This window comes from Peromyscus californicus, unplaced genomic scaffold, assembly GCF_007827085.1.
Source record: "Peromyscus californicus insignis strain IS unplaced genomic scaffold, ASM782708v3 Scaffold_13__1_contigs__length_99412109, whole genome shotgun sequence".
Classification (NCBI taxonomy): domain Eukaryota; kingdom Metazoa; phylum Chordata; class Mammalia; order Rodentia; family Cricetidae; genus Peromyscus; species Peromyscus californicus.
In genome coordinates, this window is record NW_026294424.1 from 94,290,596 (window position 1) to 94,311,017 (window position 20,422).

The following is a 20,422-nucleotide window of genomic DNA, read 5'->3' on the forward strand; positions in this document are numbered from 1 at the left end:
GCTAAAGACCCCATGCCTCCTATGACTTAGTACGTCTTGCTTGTGGAATTCAGTTCTCAGTCCTCAGCACCCGCTACTGTGTGCCCTCACTTTGGGGACCCTCTCTCTGGTCTAGCCTCTCCAGGTTCCCATGCATCCCAGGGTGGCTGCTGTGCCCCTCAGCTGCCATTCTTGGTTTACAGTCCAGCTGACAAACACCACTGCCACTCTGGACAAGTCTGGGCCTTTCCAGACCGGAGGCAACGTCCATGCCCCCACGGGGGCACACACTGGGGCCTCTTGATTCTTTGGTTCCATGGCGGCCTTTCTCTTAGGCATTGGGTACCATGCTTCTGAGGTCTGAAGTACTAAGAGAAAGCTAATGATTCTGGTGAGATGTAAATGCTAGCATTTTCAGATGCCTGCCTTCGAGTCGATGTTGGATTTCCCGTGAGCCAGCTCCTCCTGTGTCTCTGATTGGCACAGGCTCCAGCTCCAGTCAGCTGGTGAAGAACACCTTCTTCTGAAACTTACTTGCCAGGAACGTGTGTGGTTTATTGTGCTAGCAAGCATACCCCAGGCAACAAGAAGATAACAAACAGAAACAGATCCCAATTCCCTCCTGGACTCTGGTGTGGACAGTATGTGTTTAGCCTTCTCTCTGCGTATGTCATGACCTGCCTGGACATACCTTCCACTTAGAACGTGCTGCAGCATTTCGTGTGTGAGTTCATCTCCTCTTAGTTCTCTCTAGACGGGGATGTGTCCCTTGGTTGGAGTGCTTGTCAGGGTATCTGCAGCCTCTGCAGCTCTGGGCCTCAGGTGGCAGGGTGCTAGGTACAGAAACCGGGGCAGAAACCCTGTTCCAGCGTCTCATTCATTCATCTTTGCCTCTCCACCAAGAGATGTGATGGGTGCTCCCCTCGTTCTGTGCAGAGCCAGCCCCGTCACAGTGATGCTGAAGTCTTCTTGTGCACACAGGCACCTCTCACATCTAAATTTCACTGCAAGAGTCTGCCGCTGGCCTGTGCTCACAGTGGTGTAGACTGGAGCATTTTAGTCATGGCGTTAGGCCTTTCTTACCTCATACCCCAGATTTCGTTATTAGGTCCATCAGGATGCATTTCCCAGTCTTCCATAACAGTGGTTATAATTCTGTGTATGTATGTGCTTAGTGGTATGTATATGTATGTAGGTGGGAATGGTGTGTGTATGTGTGTGTGTGTGTGTGTGGTGTACATACATTTATATACAGATGTGTACATCTGTGCAGAGGCCAGAAGAGGGTGTTGAATATCCTGCTGTATCACTTTCCTGCCGTATTTCCAAGACAAGGTCTATCACTGAAATCATCAATTCTGGCAGCCGTCCAGCCTCAGCAGTCCTCCTGCCTCCTCCCCTCCTCACAACATTAGGATTATATGGGGCAGGCGCACAATCATGCCTGGCTTTTTGTGTGGGTTCTAGGGATTTGTTTAAACTGATGTCCTCATGCATGTACAAGTAAGCTCTTACACACTGAGCCGACTCTCCAGCCACAGCTGATTTGTCTTTGTTTTTTCGAGACAGGGTTTCTCTATGTAGCCCTGGCTGTCCTGAAAGAAACGCTCTCTGTGTAGATTGGGCTGGCCTCGAACTCACAGAGATCCTCTTGCTGCTGCCTCCCGAGTGCTGGGATGAAAGGCGTGTGCCACTACCGCCCGGCTGCAACAACTGACTTGTCTTTATTCTCTCCGCTTTGGGATGATCATCCCTTCTCTATGTTGGTTAATGAGAAGTTAAAGCCCCAGTAAAACTAGGAAGGAGATAGAAGACGCGCTCTTGCGGGGTGGGGTGGGGAATAAGAGGACATATATGATGTGAAAATGAGGGGTAGCAGGGGAGGGAGGGACCAGCATGGTCCCCTTTGACGGGGAGATGGAAGAAGAGGAGACAAGCACCAACAGCATCTATGAAACGCCAAGTGAGGGGAAGAAATCGGTGTAGAGCCCAGCGTATGGGTCATCTTTAGCAAACTGGGTCAGTGCCGCCCAGTAAGATGGGAGTGTACCACACAGGTGACTATTTTTTCATTAGCCACCCTGAAGTGTAAACCAGGAAAAGGAAGCTAGTGACGATTTTAATAACTTTACCTAGTGTATCAAAAATCTTGTATCCTTTTACTCAGTATTGAAACTATTCCATTCCATTCATTTTCGACCAAATTTGAATATTTTTCTCAGTCTGGGCTCAGTCAGGTTCACATCACAGCCTGCAGTCATGGCTGCTTTGAGCAGGCAGAAGGGAGAGGGTAAGCGCCTCCCCTTGGTTGGTATTCCGTTGTACCTGCGTTTTCCATTCTGAACACTCTCCCCTGTGCACACCGCACTACTAAGAACAAGTATCTCTGTGTGCCTCCCTGTGTGCCTCCCTGGGCAAGTCCATTCCACAACAAACCGTCCGCAGGGGAGCAGAAGTATTCTGCTGTGGGACTAGACGGAAGCACACACTGGGCCCAAGTGTCTGCAAGAGGCCAGGGGGAGGGAGAGACCAGGCCGCTTAGTGTCCGGGCATCCCATGGCCCTGTGCATGTTAATCTGTTCTTACTTATTAGAGAGATTTGGGAATGAGGATGCTGAAGTGGTGAGAACTGGGGTCTCCACGCCAGCTACTGTGATGAGTGGTGGGAACTGGGGTCCCTGACAGTTAGTGTGATGAGTGGTGGGAACTGGGGTCCCTGACAGTTACTGTGATGAGTGGTGGGAACTGGGGTCCCTGACAGTTACTGTGATGAGTGGTGAGAACTGGGGTCTCTGACAGTGTGATGAGTGGTGAGAACTGGGGTCCCTGACAGTTAGTGTGATGAGTGGTGAGAACTGGGGTCCCTGACAGTTAGTGTGATGAGTGGTGAGAACTGGGGTCCCTGACAGTTACTGTGATGAGTGGTGGGAACTGGGGTCTCTGACAGTGTGATGAGTGGTGAGAACTGGGGTCCCTGACAGTTAGTGTGATGAGTGGTGAGAACTGGGGTCCCTGACAGTGTGATGAGTGGTGAGAACTGGGGTCCCTGACAGTGTGATGAGTGGTGGGAACTGGGGTCCCTGACAGTTACTGTGATGAGTGGTGGGAACTGGGGTCCCTGACAGTTAGTGTGATGAGTGGTGGTGGGAACTGGGCCCCCACACCAGTTGCTTGGAGCATTTTCTTCCTTTATGGCTCCAAGGATCTGGGTTTGGCTGTGGGTTGCCCTGGACTGACTGTGTGTCCTGGATTCCTAGCTCAGGGAACTCACAGCCAAGAGCTTTGCTCTCACTGCTCCGGAGATGAGGGACGCTTGCTCACAGGGTCACCACCGTCTGCTAGAGAGAACATGCTGCTCTGAGCCTCACAACTGAGGAGGCCACCATGCCATCCTGTGTGGTTCTTTGCCAGGGTGCTGTGTGTGAGTCAGTGACACATGGCAATGGCTTTTGCCATGAACACTTGTTTTTTTAATGAGTAAATGTGTTTTGCATTTTAGTTGTGTATGTGGGTACTTCTGCATTATGTAATTCTCTAGAGTCGCTGCCTTTCCTTACTCCCACTGAACATGCTTGGATCACTGAATCAGTTGTCTCTGTAGAAGGAGATCAGTGCAGCCTTCCTTCCTCATGCAGGCTCCACTTTTTCTTTTGGAGACAGATTCTCTCACTCAACCTAGAGCTCACTGAGTCAGCAGGCGCGAGTTACATCTCCAGTCCCTTAATCAAGTTCTTTTGAAAAATACAAATCTATTTCTTCTGGGGATGGGCTGGGGAGGTTGAAGACACAATGGGAGGCAGGAAATTAGTACCCCAAAGACCCGTGTGTGTGTGTGTGTGTGTGTGTGTGTGTGTGTGTGTGTGTGTGTGTGTGTGTGTATGCATGCTGTTGTTTCTGTAGGATATTCAGGGTTCATCTAGCCCATTTCTTTTTCAACAGTACTTTTTATTTTTCACTGGAAAAATATTTAAATATTGTACTTTGAAGATTAAACATAAAATAAATCAGTTTTGTAAGTAGATGGTTCTTTTCAAAGAAGTGGGGAGACGCCATGTAGCCACCCCTATGTTATGCAATGTGAATAGCATGCTTTATTGATTTTTGTTTTGTTGAGGTGCTGAGTCCCTGCAAATAATAATAATAATAATAATAATAATAATAATAATAATAATAATGGTTTTAAACATTTGGAAACATGATGATGTGTTGGAGTCCATGTCCTCTGTTATTCTTGACACCGTCCCTGACCTGAATGTGAAGAATGGCCTTTATTCATGCCAAATGTCACAACAGAAACTCCATCAAAGTTAGAACATCCTGAAGTTTCTTACTTAGCCATAAAGAAGAATGCAATCATGTCATTTTCGGAAATGGATGGGACTAGAAATCATCGAAATTAGCCAGACTCAGATCCCACATGGTCTGTCTTATGAAGAACCTAGAGTTAAAAATATAAGACTTGCCTGGGTATCACGGCATACACCTTTAATCTCAGCACTAGGGAGGCAGAGGTAGGTGGATTTCTCTGAATTTGAGACCAGCCTGGTCTACACAGTGAGTTCCAGGACAGACGGAACTACATAGACAGGACCCCGCCCTTTCTCTCTCTGTCTCTGTCTCTCTCTCTCTGTCTCTCTCTTTCTGTATGTATGTATAAGATAAAGCAGGAGAAAGGATACACACACACACACACACACACACACACACACACACACACACACGAATGACATAAAGGAGGAGACAGGATATATATCTATATGTATACGTATATGAATTACAAAGTAGGAAGACTGTATACACACAGGAATGACGTAAAGTAGGAGAAGAACTCTCAAGTATCAAGGATGGCCAAGAGAAGGAACTGATAAAAGTACATTATGTGCACTCTGACAGCGTCACCGAAGTCCATCACTGTGTTAGGTTGCTTTCTCTACTCGCATCACACACAGTGTGAGTGAGGGCGCGATCTGCAAGATGTCCCCAGTAGTCAAGTTAGGTCCCTTTGCCGTGTCTGTGCCTCCTCTGTGTGTATGATGGTTCCTAACACTCGCTGTGCTTATTCCCTTGCAGCAGCAGGCTGACTCAGAAAAAGACCATGACAACAAGAAAATCAGACTGGAGAAGGGAGTCCAGCCGCACTGTGCTCCTTCATCTTCCCACCCCGAATCTTCCAAAGCGAAGTGAGTATGGCCGGCGGGAACAGCCTGGGATGGTTAACCAGGCCACGGGGGACGGGACAGAAGGCTTTCTTCCACACTAGAGGCAGCAGCGCACTAGTGATGTGTTCTGAGCCAGTGAGGGTCCCGTCCACGAAGGCCCCGTGAGGACTGACACTCCTGACAGCAAACCTAGATTTATCGAAAACATTTCCACTAAAGGAGCTTTTCCTAAATACTGAGGATCACTGTTTTCTTTAGAAAACCTTTCTTTAGTGGTGTTGAGGATGAACTCGGGGCCTTATACCTGCTAAGCAAGGTGCTCTGCCACCCAGCTGATTCTTGCCTGGATTTTTTTTTTCCCCTGGAAGAAAATAAGAGAAGTGGTACAGTTCAGTGGAGGAGCACTTAGAGCATGCGGTGAGGTCCTAGAATCAAGCCCTACTGCTGGATAGGCATAGGGCAGAAGAGAAGAGTTCCGTCACTGCTTTCTTGTGCTTGTTTATTTGTTTGTTTGTTTGTTTATTTATGTATGTGTTTTTTTAGCAGGGTGGGAAATGGGTAACATTTGCTCAAAGCCCTGGGGTTCCTGCTGGGTCTTGCTTTGACTTGGGATAGCTCGGGTTCAGTGCTCTGTCGTAGGGATGAGTAAGAGCTACACGGCCTTCATGTGTCTGTGAGTGTGAGAGAAATGACAGATGACAATAGTAGTGTCAATATGACTATCGATTATAGTGACTATAAATATAATATATATGTATATGTGTGTGTGTGTGTATATAAAATAACAGTGACTATAAAAAGTAACCGTTATTTGAAATTGCCTCACAAGAGACCCAGCAAACACAAGTGCATCACAAGTGCATTTTGGGGGTGGGGCTGAGCAGGGGGAGCATGCCATCAGATACAGGAGAGTGACAGATGTGGCGGTGGCGGCAGCTGAGCTGGCCTGTTTGTCGGGTTCAGATACAGATAGATGAGAGATGGAAATGGTCAGAGTCTTCTAGCTTAGTTTGTTACTGAGGGTTAGACTTCAGAGAGTATCGAAACGTCCCCCAAACCTGGCCTTTCTGCAGCATAATTACATGCTCTGTGGCGCTGCAGTCTTGTGCCAGTGACCATTTGGTCTTTTGTAAACAAACTCAGCTGTGCTAAGTGTTCTGCTGTGACTGCCCTTGCTCTGCAGGACACCCAGGCCCTCCTCAGAGTCCTCAAGAAAGGAAATGCTTCCTCCTCCACCTGTGCCATCCTCCTCCTCCTCGTCGTCTTCCTCCTCCTCCCAGAAGTCAACCAAAACTGCACACAAGAGGTCAAAGCCGGATGCAGACACCTGTAGTCAGGACCCTCCCAAAAGTGCCAGCAGCACCAAGAGCAACTCCAAGGACCCTTCCGTTCCCAAGCACAGAAAAGTGCAGGCCAGGGGCCCCGAATACAAAGTAAGCAGCCGCAGTGGTGGGCGGGGCAGGAGTGTGGTCAGGACATCCGTCTGTTTTAGTACAGACGGGGTGGGCCCTTTATTAAAGTGAACCAGAGAAAAGTCACACTAGCTTTCATGTGTTTCTGTCACATGCTTGGCTTAAGAAATGGGTTAGTTCAGGTCTTCATTTGGAACTTTAACCTCAAATACTTCAATTATTGATCCTAACGGGAAATAAATCAGGCGGCCTGGCTTCCAGTTAGCCTGGGGCAAGTTGGGGTGGGGGCTGCTCCGCGGGTGTTACCTGCTCTTCCCCTGTAGCTTCAGTTAAATCTACAGCTCTGGAAGCACTGAACCAAGCTGGACTGTGGGTTGACTTACTCTGACTTACTCGGCACACTGCTCTCCTGGGCTTGGGAGGGCTGTTGCTGCCCGGGCAATGGTCCTGTCCACTGAGGGGGTGATGTGTATGTGTTTTAAAGGGGTCTTCTGGAGAAGCTGCAAACCCTTTCCCAGTGCCTTCTTTGCCAAATGGTAACTGTAAACCAGGGAAGCCACAAGTGAAGCCTGACAGGTAAGCCCCGCCCCCTCCTGACAGCTAAGCCCCGCCCTCTCCCTTCTCCCCGCCACGCCCCCTCTCCTTTTCCTCCTTTCTTGCTTGCCCCCAGGTAGTCTTTTTAGGTTTGTATGACTCACACCTGCCTTGTCGTCTTTATTTTTGCAGACAGCAAGCTGACTTTCACATGAAGGAGGCTAAAAAGTTGAAGTGCAAAGCAGAGGCAATGGTCAGTCTGGTTTTTACGCCCTTGGTTGAACAGTCTCTGATTAAGGGGCAAAACTGTGGTCTCCGGTCTGCCGTATCGCACAGCATGGGGTGTATATGTATGGGGGGGTAGTAGGAAGACTGTGTGTGTGGGTTCTGGGGTGAGGGGCGGCAGGAGGAGTGTGGCTTCTGTTAGCCACATTTTAAGCAAGTCAAAGTCTTAATGACCGAGGCCTGGGGTGTTTTAGGGGAACTGTGTTCTTTGGCTCCATTAGTTCCGTCTGATTGTGTACAGACTTACAGACTCAATGGAAGCTGATCTATGTGATGTTGGTGTAGGTGTATAAATGCTTTTTTTCCAATCCACTTAGTCAGTCCTTGAGATGTACAAAATGGGTAATTATTCAATCAGTCTGCCCACCCTAACACTGCACAAGCTCTCTTGCCCGCTGAGCCGTCTCATTAGCCTCCTGGAAGGCACTCTGGACAGATTGCCCCTGTAGACCCACATACACGCAGACCTGTTGGCTCTTTGTGACCTGACTTAGCTGTCCCCTGTTGGCCACCAGGACTTTGGCCTATGCCTTTCTACCCCAGGTTTCAAGTCCTCTGTTTACCAGATAAAATGGCCCTTGGTTACCTCCTGTGCTTGGTGCTGTGAGGGATCTAGGTGCCCTTTGGCCCTAGGACTGACCCCACCCTACCCCGGGCTGTGTGGTGGCTCAGCCCGTGCCAAGCAGTGCTGCCCTTTCCACTGCCTCTTCCCCACTCTCCAAGATGCTGTAGGAGCTGTGACAGGCATGCCTTTGTTAGCCTCACAGAGAGAGTCCTTAAGGAAGTGGGCCTGGGCTGATTGGTAGACGATACTTCATTTCTACACCCAGGGTAATAGTCATTTTGGAAACTGCCCAAGAGAAATTGTTTTAAATGTTGAGGTTTGAGAATTAGAGTCCTGGGCTTGGTTACAGGAGTTAAGAGCACTTGCCGCTCCAGCAGAGGACCTAGGCTCAGTTCCCAGCACCACGTGGCAGCTCACGATCACCTGTAACTCAAAGTCTAGAGGATCTGACGCCCCCTTCTGGCCTCTGCAAGCACAGCACGTTTTCACTGTGCACATAGACACATGCAGGCAAAGCAGCCATATCCATGAAAATAAAGGGAATTAGAGCCTCATCAATGAGGAAAACTAGTAATGACCCATACGGCTGATTGAGGCACATTAGTTTGACTTGCATTCTTTCTGTCACTCATTTTTCTGAGCTTATGCTCTCTAGGAAAAATACTAAGCTTTAGAGTGTCTGCAGTGCAGGCGCATGCTTGTGTGTGTCCTCGGGTGTGCATGTGACACCCTAGTCTGTCCCTCTAGTGGTAAGATGCGCAGCAGGGGAAGAGCTGCTACATCCCTATCGCTGGCGCATAGCAGCAGCACGTGGAAACCCAGAGCAGCCTAAGATGGATCTGCCTACGTGTTTCCAGCATGTGTCTTTACTGTTTTCTTCCCTTTTGAACACATCAAATTGAAGCATTAGTAAAACCTACAAGCGGCCCATGTCAGCCAGCTGCTCTCAGTGTGTGTCACACACGCCACGTGCAGAGACACGGGCTGTTTGCCACATTCCTGCTGAGCTGAATTGGCTGCATGCCACTCGTGGATTCGGGATTGGGCAGACCACCAGAATCTGATTGTTTCTATTTCCACATTTCCTTGAGGGGACTTTGAGAGTTTGTCCCTGTCGGCCCAGGGCATATCCTTGTACAAAAAGCCAACGTGCCAAAGGGGATAAATAGTCATCAAGTGATCAGTTAGATATTTCATGTAAGATGCCTATGAGATGATAAACCTCGACCTCCATAAAGAAACACGTCTGTTCTGTGAATGTGCTGGCTGCCTGCTTCTCAGAGGCATCCAATGAGTGACGATTGCTAACGGGGCGGTACCCTTTGTGCCTGGTGGAGTTCTGAGAGTCGTCTTCATATAGAATTACTTTCTTTTCCCTAGTGAATTTTTGCTGGAAGCCACTTTTCATAGGTCAGAGCTGACCGCTATAACTATTCGTCTTGTTCTATTCTTTCTCGTGTCTTTCTGATCAGGGGTAAATAAAGACAGTAGAGAAGGAGGATACTGACTGAGAGCTCCCTGTGGCCTCACAAAGCCCGTGTTCTTCTCCCACAGGCGGACAAGGCTGGAAAGGCCTTCAAGTATTTGGAAGCTGTCCTGTCCTATATTGAGTGTGGGATGGCCACCGAGTCAGAAAGCTCGGCCAAGTTGGCGTACGCTGTGTACTTGGAAGCTGCAGACCTCATTAAGTAAGTGTTGGGGTGTCGGCCATCCTCCAAATCTGTCTCTCTCCTCACTGGATGTGAAGACATCTAAAGAGGGGACCCTGGAAAGGTCCCTGTAGCTCAGTGGTAGCACCTGCTTGTCAGGACCCAGGCTCTAGGTTGGTCCACACATTTTTTCTTGTCCTGAATTAAAGTGTGTTCTAGATGAGGGAACACAAGATGACTGGGTGCAACTAGGTCATTTTGCCAAGTGCTGTGAAGAGGACGCCGAGTCTCAGGAGGGTAGTTTTCCCAGCTTAGGTTTCATATCGGCTGTCTTCTCCAGCACATGCTCCCTGCATTTCATTGGGGGTTTATCGAGGATGTGGCCAAGCTTGGTTTCAGGAGAGAGCAGGCTCAGGCCAGGTCTTCTGAGCGGCTTGTGGTTGCTCTTAACCCCCGTGATTCTGTGTTGCGCACATCTTCATGTCCTCTGGAAGATAGGAGAGGGAGCTGGCACAGCCAGCAAACCTGGGCTCCTGTAACCGGCCTGTTTAATTCATCCCAGGCACTTTTGTATCTCCCCGCAGGTTCACAATGTCACTAAAATCCTTCTCAGATACCACGGCGCCAGCACAAGAAAAGATATTTGCCGTTTTATGGTATGTACATTTTCATTTGTTATATAAATAGCACTTTTCTTTGATTAAAAATTATCTTAAAAAAATTTTTTTTTTGAGACAAGGTCTCTCTACATAACTCTGGCTGTTCTGGAACTCTGAGTCTGAGGCCAGCCTGGTCTATGTAGAGGTCTGCCTGCCTCTGCCTTTCCAGTGCTGGGATTAAAGGTGTGTGCTAGCACACCTGGCTATAAATTTATTTTCTTAAAGTGAAAATTATGCCAGAGGCAAGTGAGCCCCACCACGGCCATCAGGAAATGGTGTCTCCTGTACTTTTTCTTCTGCCCCTTTGGGGGCTGCTTTGGTCTCAGGAGTCAAGTGACGTATGTGCATTTGTTTTTCTGCCAACATTTACTTTTGGTGGTGGCGTGCAGTGCGGTGGTGAGATGCTTGAGACGACTTCCCCCGCCATAGAGGAAACCCCACCGTGCTCCCAAGGGCTGATTGGCAGGAGCTCTGGCCATGAGGTCATCCCCAATTCACGGGAACCCGTTTGTGTTCACAGTTTGCGCTGCCAGTCCCTGTTGAACATGGCGATGTTTCGCTGTAAAAAAGACGTCGTAATGAAGTATTCTCGCACTCTTAGTGACCACTTCAAGAGTTCTTCCAAAGCGGCCCAGGCACCTTCTCCATGCATGGCAAGGCAAGTGTTAAGTATGGTTAAATAACACACAGTCAAGTCATTCACCTATTGCTTGTGCAATGTTTTATGTGTTTGTGATTTTGAGTTTTTCACAAATCCTGCAGTTCACCTTTATGTGTACTGGCTGCTTAAACTTTAACCATTAGCTACTTTTGACCCTCTGAGAAACAGGTATAAAACTAAATTTACTTTGATGAGATAACATGCAAGTACAGTGATCCTCTCTTACCTGCCAATAGGTACATCCCAAAATTTCCAGTGGGTGACCTAAAATTACAGTTCTGAGCCTTCTGAGCCTTCCCCAAGCTGCATCTTTTGCTATACAAGTTCAGTTGAGAAGACAGGAACTGCAGGAGATTAGTAACAGTGGCTGAGCCAGTGTGGGCTCTGGGGCAGTGCAGTGCTGAGCCAGTGTGGGCTCTGGGGCAGTGCAGTGCTGAGCCTGTGTGGGCTCTGGGGCAGTGCAGTGCTGAGCCAGTGTGGGCTCTGGGGCAGTGCAGTGCTGAGCCAGTGCGGGCTCTGGGGCAGTGCATGTGCTGAGCCTGTGTGGGCTCTGGGGCAGTGCAGTGCTGAGCCTGTGTGGGCTCTGGGGCAGTGCATGTGCTGAGCCTGTGTGGGCTCTGGGGCAGTGCAGTGCTGAGCCTGTGTGGGCTCTGGGGCAGTGCAGTGCTGAGCCAGTGTGGGCTCTGGGGCAGTGCAGTGCTGAGCCTGTGTGGGCTCTGGGGCAGTGCAGTGCTGAGCCTGTGTGGGCTCTGGGGCAGTGCAGTGCTGAGCCTGTGTGGGCTCTGGGGCAGTGCAGTGCTGAGCCTGTGTGGGCTCTGGGGCAGTGCATGTGCTGAGCCTGTGTGGGCTCTGGGGCAGTGCAGTGCTGAGCCAGTGTGGGTCTCTTGGCTTTTATCTCAGCACACACAATAGTAGAACAATTTTAACAACACAGTAATGAGACTGTGCCCTCTCTGTTGAATCCAGATGAACAGTGGTATTTTCAGGCATGGCTCAAGTTAAGCTGTGGATAGTGGGAAAAGTATAACCTCAGACTATTATAGAGGCAGCAGTTTGGCATTTCAAGCGTGTTTAGGTATCTAAGCTCACAAAACTGCTGGAGGCAAACCAACACCAGCAGAAACTGGTGTCCTCTCCCCTTTGATAAATCTTCAGTAACATTTCAGTAAACAAGAGCTGCCGAGAACCATGTGTACTTGGCCCTTTCCAGGACCCATACTCTGAACAGAAACTGCCCACGTTTGCTGTTAGATGCTGACAAACAGAATCCTTAGACTGTTTGCGGGTGAGCGTGAACGTTGGGATGTGGCTCCTCATGGTCTTGCCCAGCGCTGTTTGTTCTAAGACAGGACCGCACTGATAGCCCAGACTGCACCTGTGTGTTTTGTTTCTTGTTTGTATTCCTCGGGGAGTCCTGTTCCTCCTGGGCCTTGCTTTTAGAGAGCATTGAATGTAATTCAGACCCATGTCTAGCAATCAAAAAGGGAGGGACTTAAGTGGCCTCTTAAAGAACGTCCTGTGCTCCCGCGGGCAGCACGTATATTAAAATTGCAATGATACACAGAAGATTAGCATGGCCCTGTGCAAGGATGACATGCAAGTCTGCGAAGTGTTCCATATTAAAAACAAACAAACAAAACCACATCATGAGGAAGGAGTCTAGTCTGAGAGCATATGCTGTCATTCACGTGATTTAGCTAGGGCGGCTTCTCTGTAACAACCCTCACAGCTGCCAGGGTGCAGCAGCCCCACCACTCGGGCAGCTCCCTCTCTAGTGTTTTGACATTGACAGCTCTGATCATGCAGCGGCTTCTGCCCCACCTTTCCATCTTCTGTCATGCTTACGTGATTGAGCTGTTTTCCCCCTTGGGCCCAACTGAAGCACGTGAGCTCGCTCGTAGGACCAGGCCATCAGCCAAGGACAGGAGAGAGTACCGGGGCTCCTGACCACACTCCCTGTGCGCAGCCTGCCGCTGGTCTGTATTTACTGGCTCAGTAGGAGTAGGAGCCAGGCTCTGTGGTATAGCCTCAGGTCGGTGGCTCTGTGGTATAGCCTCAGGTCGGTGGCTCTGTGGTACAGCCTCAGGTCGGAGAGTCGGGTCTGACAAGGTTTACTGCCGAGTGGAGGCACAGCTCAGGGTGAGAACCCAGGTCAGTCTTCCAGATGTGCCTTTGATCTTTTAAGGGTGTCGTTAGCAGCGATTATTGTTTTGGGGAACACACCCTGAAATTTAGACTGCAGTCTGGAAACGGTAGTCTGTGATCTGCTAGTTTATGTGATTAACCAAGTCTCTCTCCATCCTTGCAGGAGCACAGGCGTTCCGTCCCCCCTCTCCCCGATGCCTTCTCCTGCCAGCTCCGTAGGGTCCCAGTCAAGTGCTGGTAGCATGGGGAGCAGTGGGGTGCCGGCCACCGTCAGTACCCCGGTCACCATCCAGAACATGACCTCCTCGTACGTCACCATCACATCCCACGTCCTTAAGGCCTTCGACCTTTGGGACCAGGCGGAGGCCCTTACAAAGAAGAATAAAGGTGAGGGGCTCTGGTAGTGGCCGGTGTGGTGTGGCGGTGGGAGGGGAGGTGTTTTGGTTCCTGTTTACGTTCTCACGAAGCAACAGAGATAGGTCTATAGCCACTCCTCTTGTCCCTCCGCTCCGCTCCGCTCCCTAACCGGTTGCAGATCTTCCTTGAGGTCTGTGGTGTGAGCTAGATTTCCGAGGCCGGATCTCTGCCGAGCCAAATTAGACTTGGCCTTAGCGTTCTGCCTCTTGGCACATGTTGGCATCAATGTTTCGGCCTGAACCGAACCGCTAGCGAAAGGGCGGAGCTGGAGCAGAGGTGCGGGCCGCTGTCCCTTGGCTCAGCATGTGCGAGATGAAGCCGCACGGACCGTTTGTTTTCAGCGTGTTAAGATGACTGGCTACAGTCCGAGACGTACAGCGTAGCTCACATTATTATTGAGACCTTTTGGGGGAGGACCGGGAACTCCAGGTTTGAGTCAGGGGAAGTAAATGGTGCCCGTGCCAAAGTTCACACACACAAGTGCCCGGTGACCACCATTAGATCTTCCCGGTGTAAGATGATGGCCGGCGCTGTAGCTCTCGATTTCCCCCCAGCCTCTTTGCCTCCTCTTGTACATTCCTTGGTCACAATGCATCACTTGGACACCACACGCACCACTGTACTAGGCGTGAGTTACAGATTCAACTCAGGAGGAGGTGGGCTGTCAAGAATTAGCCAGCACTTACAGACAAGCATGCTAGGTGAGCCACAGGATATTGTGGGGATACTGTCCCCGGACTATTGGTCTCCATTTTAATTTGATGCCGTACATGTGCGTTTACTCGTGTGGTTTGGGTTTCATTGCAGAATTCTTCGCTCAGCTCAGCACAAAGATGCGTGTCTTGGCCCTCAACAGCAGCCTGGTGGACCTGGTGCACTACACAAGACAGGGTCTGCAGCGGCTGAAACAAGCCCCCAAAGCTCCCTAATGCAGGCTGGGCTTACCCAATGCCTTGGAATGTCTTTGCACAATTGGAAGCCTTGATCCAGTGTAGAGGACGGTCTGATTGGGATGTCGACAACACTCAAGAAGTGAAGCGCCGTGAGATGGCCGGTACGCTTGCCCACTTAACCTCACAAGCCTGCGTGGCCATCAGCTGGACACTGGTTAGCAGAGCGGACGATGGTCAATGATCTGCCTTTCCCAGTGGAAGGACAGAAGTGCAATGGAGCCTAACTGGTGTATGAATGGTCGAGACACATTTCTGGTTTTTACTTTCTGTTGGTTTGGACAATGGGATGCAAGCTGCAACTGAAAGGAAGAGGGGCAGATTCCTGTCATCTCAGTAGCCACACTAGTTCACTTCCAGAAGGAGGTTTTTTTAAAATAATAATAATTTTTGGTGAAGGGTTTTATGGGTATATATTTTTTCTTTTCAAGTTTTAAAGCAAACATTGTTTAATAAATTCTAATGGCCACCTGTAAAATAGAAGTTGTGAAGGATTCCACTGTGCCTCACTTCCGGCAGTGAACAGTGGCTCTGACACTGAGTATTATCATTTAGAAGATTGAAGGTGACGCCTCCCCCCTCCCCCCTCCCCCAGTGCCTAGAGTCCTGCACACTGTCTAGCTCTGGTCTCTTTGGCTGCACTGAGAGCATCCCAGGTCAGCCCTAGAGGAGCGGCAGCATTTAGATCCAGGATCCATCTTACCCGTCTTCCCGGCATCCCAGGAAGCTTCATACTTCCTGCTGCCACACTCCTGGAAAGTGACTGGCTAAGCAGCGCCCTGGATTGTTTTACATTTCCCAATGTCTGCCTTGGGCAGGAGGCTGATGTCCTTCATCATGTGTCTCCTAGAGCCCCAGGTGCCGCCAGAGTCGTGGCAACTGGCGCATCAGTGAACGAACTCGAGATCTTCCTACAGAGGCTGTATTTTTCTGCTACAAATTATATTTATAGCAAAACTCAACTTTTCCAAAGCCCTTGATTATCCAGGGGATACTGCCTCCCTGAGAGGATGTGGAGATTTGGGGGGATTAATTCAACTTAAAAAAAAAGAAAGAAAGAAAGAAAGAAACCCATCACCACACCCCTTCACTCCAGGCCATCTTCTCAGGTACCGTGACTCAATGACGTTGAAGAGGACCTGTGACCTTCCCAAGCTCTACCCCGCCCACATTAAACCAAGTCCACTCAACAGACAGTGAAAGGACACACTCAGAATTCACACCTGCCCATAAGCACAGGCCTTTCACTGAAACTTGAAGGTTATTACTGGAATACGCTTCAGTGCAGTGTTTTTTAAAAGCCGATTCTTTTTACCCCTTCTAGAAGGTAGACTTTGCACGAACGTGTTATGGCCGGTTGCTGTTTGTTCTCCTCACTCCCCGTCTCCACTTCCTACCAGCCCTGCTGTGTGTCTGTATCTGTAGAGAGTGGAGACAGGAGGCCCATCTTAGTGAGAGTGCCTGAGGGTCGCTTGGGTGATGGATGGGAAGACTTTCTTGGTACCTTGGTGAGTCTACACAGGGGCTGCAGGTGGGTGTGATGCCGGGTGTTTGTCTGTCCTCTGAGCCTTCCATCCTGCTTTGGATAAAGCCAGAGAACAGCTGGCTACCTTGCCCACATCTGAGCATGGACTGTGGCCGTGATCTGACGAAGCAGCTTTTTACTCACAGGCTGAAGCAAAGCCACGTTTCTTTAAAGTTACCTGAGCTGCGGCATGTGGCAGGCTGACTCTGGCACTTTGTCGCCTCTTGAGCAGCGTGGGCTTGTGGACTCTTGAGGCTCTTTTCCCTTTTCCCATTGTTTGTCTATGGACAGCAAGGGCTGTACCTTTAAAACAAGCTGCCTGTCACAGGGCTGTGATTGGGTCTGGTCGAGGCACATTGTGCCAAAGCACGGGTGTGTCCTGCCGGCAGGCCACTGCGCCCCTTGACTGAACACATCCAGCCAGAGCAGGAAGAACGGGCCGCCTCATCCTTTGTACTGGACTGTTTTCTCCTCAATTTACTACAGTTTTGTTTGTACCTTGAAAACTAATGAATTTGGACAGACCTCTTTGTACCAGTGTGGTCTGTAGATAGGTTCCCCACAACGCTGTCCTAAAGCGAGCAGGCCTCCAGCCGCCCTTTTCCTGGAGTGAACACAGTGGCTGGTCAGTGCGTCACTGCTCGTGGTGGAAGCCTGAAGAACCTTTCCAACCGTTTGCACTTTCCACTATATGCTTACAGTTTCCAAAGGCAACTTTTCCCCTGAGGTAATTCATTTGGAAGGACTGTAAAATTCACCCTTTGAGTGTGTGAGGTTCCTGTAGCCATAGAAGAGCATATACTTCATGGTGAAGTAGGCAGCGTACTGGGTGTGAACATGAATCTTTGCCTTTCCCACTACAAAGGGTGTGTATGGCCTGTCTGGCCGCAACAGAAAGTAGAGGGACACACGTTTTTCCCAAGTGTTGAATGTTTCCAGAAATAATTAAAATTGGATACATGTGAAAGCCCTGCTAGATAATAAAAGCCCGTGGCTGAAGCCGGTTGCTCTTTAAGGAGGGCAGGCCCCATGGGAGCAGGAGGAGCAGGAGGAGCAGTGTGTGCAGCCCAGCAAGTGCATCCTATGATTGCATGGGAAGTACCCGATTTATTTTGTAGCTGTTTTGACAGTGTTTGTCCATCCTCTAGACAGACAGGACCCCACCCATGCCTGTGTTCTCTAATTCTAGATCTTAGGACGTTTAGAGCGGGTTCTTCCCCATCTCAATTGAAAATGTGCCTTAACTGACACCTTGTGTATTGATGTTAGGGACAGGACCTCGATCTTAGAATTCCTGCTTACAGAGCACTGTGGGCTCCACAGCGACGGTCTCTGATGCCCAGGACGAGAGATTCATCTAGACGTATTTGTGCCTTTGTTGACCAAACAGTTTCTGAAGTAATGCTGTCGGTTTTGCCACGGCTTCAAGGGTTTATGTTTACTTTCCTGTTTTGTGAAGTTTGAGGTGTATTTGTGCATCTTAAACTAAGTGAGTTGGGCTTAAAAAAAATCTTTCCATGCCTCCTACAGATTACTTCTTTCTCTTAATGATTTATTTTCCCAACACTACAAAACATCTTTGAAAATTTTCCACTTCATCTGTTTCAGTCTTTAAATACTTTAGCAATATTTAACTCTAAGAATGCTGTGGGCCCCTTTTAGAAACACAGAAGACTAGATTGTTCTCCCTGAAGAATGAGCTACGGCTTTGCAGCTGGGAACATGCTGGGCTGTTGGTCGGTTCTGGTCCATTTGGAGATAACGGGTGTGAGGACTTTTCCTGTGCCTTTAACTTGTTGTCCTGTGGAAGGGGAGTTCAAGGGCAGAAGGGCATGGTGTTGGGATTTTCCTTCAAAGTCTGGAAGTGGTATTTCTACCAGGTAGCCCTCCAATACGTGGTCCAGTCATGCCGGCTTACTGTTGAGAACTGTTGCCTTATGGCCGCGCTCTCATTGAGGATGCATTGACAAGCGCATGTCTTCAGGTGGCTGTAAATCCTTGGGGGTGAATCACACTATATTCTGTCCCACTGTGCATCCGACATCAGCAGTTACTGTGATGAACAAGAAGTGCCTCTTTCCCCACCTGAGGGAGCCAGAGGATAGGAAGGAAGCCTAGAGCTCCCGGGAGCCTGTATGTTGCTACATCTGTCCGTAGGACACTGGAATAAGGCCACTGACAGGCAGGCCACGCTGCACTGCTGGGCCACGCGGTGGTTGACCTAAGGAAGATGGACTCACTTTGCCTAGGTGTTTTAGCAATACTCAATACAGGCAGTATTAAGTTTGCCTTTGTTCGGGCCATGATATGTGTGTATTGCTAATACTGCACACCCTCACGATATCAAGTACACACTGTTCATGTTGGGGTGTGTGCACGTGTGTCCCCGAATCTTGTTTTAATTTTTTCTGAATGTGATCATATTTTGGATGATACCTGAGCAGGGTTCCCTTTTTTTTTATTTATTACCATTATATATTATATTATATATTATATATTTACTTTCTTATAATGTTAGAGAAAAGTCAAATCTTGGTATTATTAAAATTGCTTTAAGAATGAATAGGTTGTCCAGGTGATCATGAAAATCACTGGTATGTCTTTAAAATAATGAGTTTTTCTTTGATTACCATGAAATAATGTGCCAGCTCTCACTAATATGATGGTTTTGTATGCGGACTTGGGAAGCATTGCTGCTCCTGGGGAAGGTATACAAGAATAAGGGAAACACCACATTTTTATCAGCTTCAGAAACGGAACTGCAAACTTGGGGCTTTTGTGAATAAAATTTAGCTGCCTTGTAGAATCCTTTGAAAGAGGCAGACATGATCTGTGAGAGAATTTTTCTTTCTTTTTTTTTTTAAAGGAGAAAAATCTGCAAAAGGTCCTTCCAAAGAAAATGTGCCACAGATCTTTTGTTTTTCTCTGTAATGAGGATTAAGTGCTGTTTTACAAAATGTAATTATTGATTTGTTCATCTTCACAGTCTTTCCTTTCCACAAGATCAAACTGTAGAAAAAAATATTTAATAAAAATTTAGAGAAATCGTTGGAGTTGAGCCTGTGGTTTTTACTCTGCCCACATATGGCAGTTCTTGTTTGTTTGCTGGGCCAGGGTCTGTCTGGAGCCCGAGGCTGAGCTCAGGCTCACAGGTCCGCCTGCCTCACCTGCCCAGTGCTGGCACGCGCCGCCATGCCACGCCGCCAGCTATGGCAGAGTGACGCTCTGCTGCGTTCACAGCATGTTTATATTGTTGATGTGGGGAAGAAGTGCCACCCTGAACGCTAAGAGCCTCTCTTGGTTTGCTGTGGCAGACAAGCTGTGAACCCTCAGCGCTGGGGGACGGGGGGCTGGGGGGCTCTAAGCTGTAAACCCTCAGTGCTGGGGGATGGGGGGCTGGGGGGCTCTAAGGAACGCCTCAACAGTTGCTGGACATTAGACAAGTCAGGCACTGGCTCCGATTTCCTGGATTTGGACCTCAGCTCCTCAGCTTTCTAGCTCTGGGGCTTTGGACTCGTCACGTAACCTCTCTGGTCTTGTTTATATGATTGCTACTCCATCAGGTTGAAAAGGCCAGAGAAGACTGGTTTAACCCCGTTTTCCATTTTCATCCTCTTAGTCCTAATGACAGAATATGTATGACCCATCGAGCAAGCCCATGGTGAAGGTGACTAGTGTAAGTGTAGGAAGGGAGCCTGTGCTCACTGACACAGATCTCAGCTGAGGTGGGCCTTGAGAGATGGGTCTTCTGGGGTGTGTGATGTTTTTTTCACGAAGACTTGTATAACCTTACATTTCAGCAGTGGCTGTACTGACTCATCTAACCAGCTGTCTCTTAGATACCCAGACTTTGTAATTTGGGGAGTGTCACAAAGCTGCGGTTCTCAACCTGTGGGTTGTGACCATTTGCCAAACTTGTATCTCTGAAAATATTTGCACTCTGATTCCTAACAGTAGCAGAATTACAGTTCTGAAGTAGCAACGGAAAGAACTTTACAGCTGAGGGTCACCACATGAGGAGCTGTGTTAGAGGATCGCAACGTTAGGAAGGCGGAGAACCACTGGTGTAAAGGAAATGTCCATGACTATCCCTGAAACAACGCTTGTGAGAAAACATCAAACCACTTCCTGGGATAAATTCTCGAAGTGGATTACAGAGTGAAAAGACGCAGACATTCCCCATCCATACAGAAGTCAGAACAAGCAGTACAATACATACACATGCCGACCATTCTGAGGGAAAGTGTAGGTACGGGGCAAATGTTTTCCCCTAAAAGTTTTAGCATGTGCCTCTCTGGACACCCGCAAGTACAGCCACAGCATCACTGCAGACGCTAAGAAAACATCCACATTTGACATTCATACCCTGCCAGTGCCCTCAAGGTGTACTGCAGTCGTTGTCAACATGGGTTCAACTGTATTGTACATTTTCTGTGGTCGTTCTGCCCGAGTCCAGGGAGGCGCATCACCGAGGCCGAGTTA

General features: G+C 48.9%; 1 protein-coding gene and 1 non-coding gene across 4 annotated transcripts in view; both read left to right on the top strand.

Moving 5' to 3' along the window:
- Aff1 (ALF transcription elongation factor 1) overlaps nucleotides 1–18,998 on the top strand; it is a 170,808-nt gene extending 151,810 nt beyond the window's left edge. For all 3 annotated transcript variants that reach the window (XM_052735556.1, XM_052735558.1, XM_052735559.1), the window contains 9 exons: nucleotides 5,050–5,159; nucleotides 6,322–6,571; nucleotides 7,035–7,126; nucleotides 7,277–7,337; nucleotides 9,489–9,622; nucleotides 10,168–10,239; nucleotides 10,763–10,900; nucleotides 13,212–13,435; nucleotides 14,273–18,998. In XM_052735556.1, coding sequence (XP_052591516.1) covers nucleotides 5,050–5,159; nucleotides 6,322–6,571; nucleotides 7,035–7,126; nucleotides 7,277–7,337; nucleotides 9,489–9,622; nucleotides 10,168–10,239; nucleotides 10,763–10,900; nucleotides 13,212–13,435; nucleotides 14,273–14,394 — 1,203 coding nt within the window. In that variant the 3' untranslated portion in view covers nucleotides 14,395–18,998. The remainder of the gene's footprint in view (nucleotides 1–5,049; nucleotides 5,160–6,321; nucleotides 6,572–7,034; nucleotides 7,127–7,276; nucleotides 7,338–9,488; nucleotides 9,623–10,167; nucleotides 10,240–10,762; nucleotides 10,901–13,211; nucleotides 13,436–14,272) is intronic.
- Nucleotides 12,422–12,527, top strand: LOC128109228 (U6 spliceosomal RNA). The gene has a single exon (XR_008217762.1). It is a non-coding gene; the product is annotated as a U6 spliceosomal RNA (small nuclear RNA).
- Nucleotides 18,999–20,422: the final 1,424 nt, after the last annotated feature.